This window comes from Diorhabda sublineata, chromosome 4 (genome assembly GCF_026230105.1).
Source record: "Diorhabda sublineata isolate icDioSubl1.1 chromosome 4, icDioSubl1.1, whole genome shotgun sequence".
In the NCBI taxonomy this organism is placed as follows: Eukaryota; Metazoa; Arthropoda; class Insecta; order Coleoptera; family Chrysomelidae; genus Diorhabda; species Diorhabda sublineata.
This window is the reverse complement of record NC_079477.1, coordinates 956,240-960,005: the sequence shown is the minus strand read 5'-3', so window position 1 is coordinate 960,005 and position 3,766 is coordinate 956,240. Positions and strand designations below refer to the sequence as shown.

The following is a 3,766-nucleotide window of genomic DNA, read 5'->3' as shown; positions in this document are numbered from 1 at the left end:
GCAAAGGATTTCATGCAACGATCTAAAAAACATCCTGAACCACCAATTTTATCGAATTGAACAAATTTTTATCGAGAAATCGGCTGAAAGAACGGAGAAATCCAGCAGGACGAAAACCAACGCAAAGGATTTCATGCAACGATCTAAAAAACATCCTGAACCACCAATTTTATCGAATTGAACAAATTTTTATCGAGAAATCGGCTGAAAGAACGGAGAAATCCAGCAGGACGAAAACCAACGCAAAGGATTTCATGCAACGATCTAAAAAACATCCTGAACCACCAATTTTATCGAATTGAACAAATTTTTATCGAGAAATCGGCTGAAAGAACGGAGAAATCCAGCAGGACGAAAACCAACGCAAAGGATTTCATGCAACGATCTAAAAAACATCCTGAACCACCAATTTTATCGAATTGAACAAATTTTTATCGAGAAATCGGCTGAAAGAACGGAGAAATCCACCAGGACGAAAACCAACGCAAAGGATTTCATGCAACGATCTAAAAAACATCCTGAACCACCAATTTTATCGAATTGAACAAATTTTTATCGAGAAATCGGCTGAAAGAACGGAGAAATCCAGCAGGACGAAAACCAACGCAAAGGATTTCATGCAACGATCTAAAAAACATCCTGAACCACCAATTTTATCGAATTGAACAAATTTTTATCGAGAAATCGGCTGAAAGAACGGAGAAATCCAGCAGGACGAAAACCAACGCAAAGGATTTCATGCAACGATCTAAAAAACATCCTGAACCACCAATTTTATCGAATTGAACAAATTTTTATCGAGAAATCGGCTGAAAGAACGGAGAAATCCAGCAGGACGAAAACCAACGCAAAGGGTTTCATACGACGATCTAAAAAACATCCTGAACCACCAATTTTATCGAATTGAACAAATTTTTATCGAGAAATCGGCTGAAAGAACGGAGAAATCCATCAGGACGAAAACCAACGCAAAGGATTTCATGCAACGATCTAAAAAACATCCTGAACCACCAATTTTATCGAATTGAACAAATTTTTATCGAGAAATCGGCTGAAAGAACGGAGAAATCCAGCAGGACGAAAACCACCGCAAAGGGTTTCATACGACGATCTAAAAAACATCCTGAACCACCAATTTTATCGAATTGAACAAATTTTTATCGAGAAATCGGCTGAAGGAACGGAGAAATCCACCAGGAAGAAAACCAACGCAAAGGGTTTCATACAACGATCTAAAAAACATCCTGAACCACCAATTTTATCGAATTGAACAAATTTTTATCGAGAAATCGGCTGAAAGAACGGAGAAATCCACCAGGACGAAAACCACCGCAAAGGGTTTCATACGACGATCTAAAAAACATCCTGAACCACCAATTTTATCGAATTGAACAAATTTTTATCGAGAAATCGGCTGAAGGAACGGAGAAATCCACCGGGACGAACGTCGGAACGTATAATTTAGAAAAAACAGTTTTGATTTCGAAACTTTAAACTCCTACAACTCAGAAACGAAGGGTCGTACGAGAAATTTTGTTTAAATCGTCGTACAAATAATTTTCTCATTTGAAATACGGGCGGAAATGAAAATAAATATTCGAAAAATAGTTTATTTATATAAAAAAAAAAAACATTTTATTAGTGCCAAATCGATACAAAACGACACTTTCCATTATTTTTATTGCAAATATCGAAACGGAAAATTAAATTCAAAAATTCAATTATATTTTTATCGTATTATCACAGTATTAAAGCTACGGAAGACAATTTTTATTAAAAACTACCAACATATTTCAGTTTATAAATAAATAAAATTCATTAAAAACAATTGCACTGATAATATTAAAAAAAACTATCGAAAATGTTAGTAATTTCAAATAAAATATTCAATAGTTACCTTTACAACGAACTATTATTAAAAAAAAATCACAAACTTCACTAAATATATATATTAAAAAAAAAAAAAATAGTTTTTCCTTCACCACGGTCTCCACATAGGCGCCGAATTACCTTTTGTCTTCGTATCCGACGATACGGAAACTAAATTATTTTTCTGCGTGTAGTGGACGTTGAAATTGTGCGACACGTAATCCAATTGACGTACACAAGCGCCGAGATGCTGCAGAAGTTTCCTACCGGCATCGGGATCCACGACGTCCGATGGATTCGTAATAAAATGCGTCACCTCTTGAGCGCATTGCGTAAATCCCGCGCGAAATCGATCCGCGTACGATTGTTCCGGTGACAAAACCAGTTGATGATGACTTTTCAAATTATGCAAATGTCGAACCGTCAATTCTAATATATCGGCTTTTTCCAATTTCGATACGTTTTCGCCTTCGTTTTGTAGAGCCGTCACCATCAGTTCCTTCAATTCGTCCAAACAACGATTTATCCTGGCTCTTCTTTTCCTTTCCAACATCGGTTTCATCACTTTTCTGTATTGGTACGTCCGAGAAATCGGTTCCTCGTTCAATTCACTCATATTCGTGCTAAACGAAGTAGGCGCCATTTTACGTAAAACGTTTTTCGACCACTCGGTATATATATTAAAGATTGTCGGGTATTAGACGTAAGAATGAACTTGTGTTTTGGTCCTTTTTAGTTTTATACGGATGTTCCTGGTTAACGTACAAGAGTGGGGCAGGTTGTATTATATGAATGGGTAGAAACGAAACTGGACAGGTCCGGCGTCAGGACAAAATTTATACCAATTTAACTGCAATTAATTTTATTATTATTTTTCATTCATGAAATAATTTACCCGTTACTTGACATCGGCAATTCTAGTATATTAATTAATAAATGAATATTTCAACCAAAATCATTTAAATGGCGTCTACAGTATGAAGATACCAGTTCGTATTGAAGCTGAGCTTCTGTAGGTCTTTTTAGCTGATCCCGCCAGCTCCACTTCTCCAAATTGTTGGATCAGCAACTTTTTGACGTACTCCAAGTTTTTATGAAGCTATTCAGTCCAGACAGGACTAAATCCTTAGCTGCAGCTTCAATAAATCCACTATTTGGTTTGACTGACTGACAGAATTTACCAATCGAGCCAATTGGACCAATTCAATGTTCAATATACGAAAAAGAAGCAGACTACAATTAAAATTATTTATATTTAAATCGAAATGTATTAAATTTTATCTATAATCGATTAATTTCTCATATTTTTTTTATTATAGGAGTTTGTCCTGTGTAATTTAACGTTTCATGTACTGAAATATTTCAACAATTATATTTTGAAATCAAGTATCTGATCAGTTTTCTTAAATATAAATTCAAAAATTAAAAGTTGTAAAACTTTTTTAACGAAAAGCGTAGAATTAATCTTAGGCCGTCCCTGATCGCTAGTATAGTTCTATATTCCATCTCTTTTTATCGATGTAGTGGAATTGGTGGTTTTTATGAACTGAAAAGGGTGCATTACATTTATTACGTAGCGAGACGGGTGCTGAGCGTGTGACCCAACTATGGGAATTTTAATTTTTTTCCCCCTTCTTAATTGAGCGGGAAAAAAATATTTTTTTCTCAACACTAAATTTCTTTATGAAATAATAACATTCGTCATTAGAATTTCGTATTAAATTCTGAATAACGGCGTGGTTTGTAACAGACAGACATCGACATTTTCTTTTTGTATATACTCGGTAAACGTATTTTATAAATCATTATCATAATTTAACTCACACAGCTACTTGAATAATTATTAATATAGTTCACGTTCCCATAGAAACTGGATTTTGCCGATTAACATTTTTAA

General features: G+C 34.8%; 1 protein-coding gene across 1 annotated transcript; it reads right to left on the bottom strand.

Annotated features, from left to right (window-relative positions):
- Window positions 1-1,978: 1,978 nt before the first annotated feature.
- LOC130442930 (enhancer of split mbeta protein-like) lies at window positions 1,979-2,512 on the bottom strand. The gene has a single exon (XM_056777338.1). It carries the CDS (start codon window positions 2,510-2,512, stop codon window positions 1,979-1,981), a length of 534 nt encoding a protein of 177 aa, XP_056633316.1.
- Window positions 2,513-3,766: the final 1,254 nt, after the last annotated feature.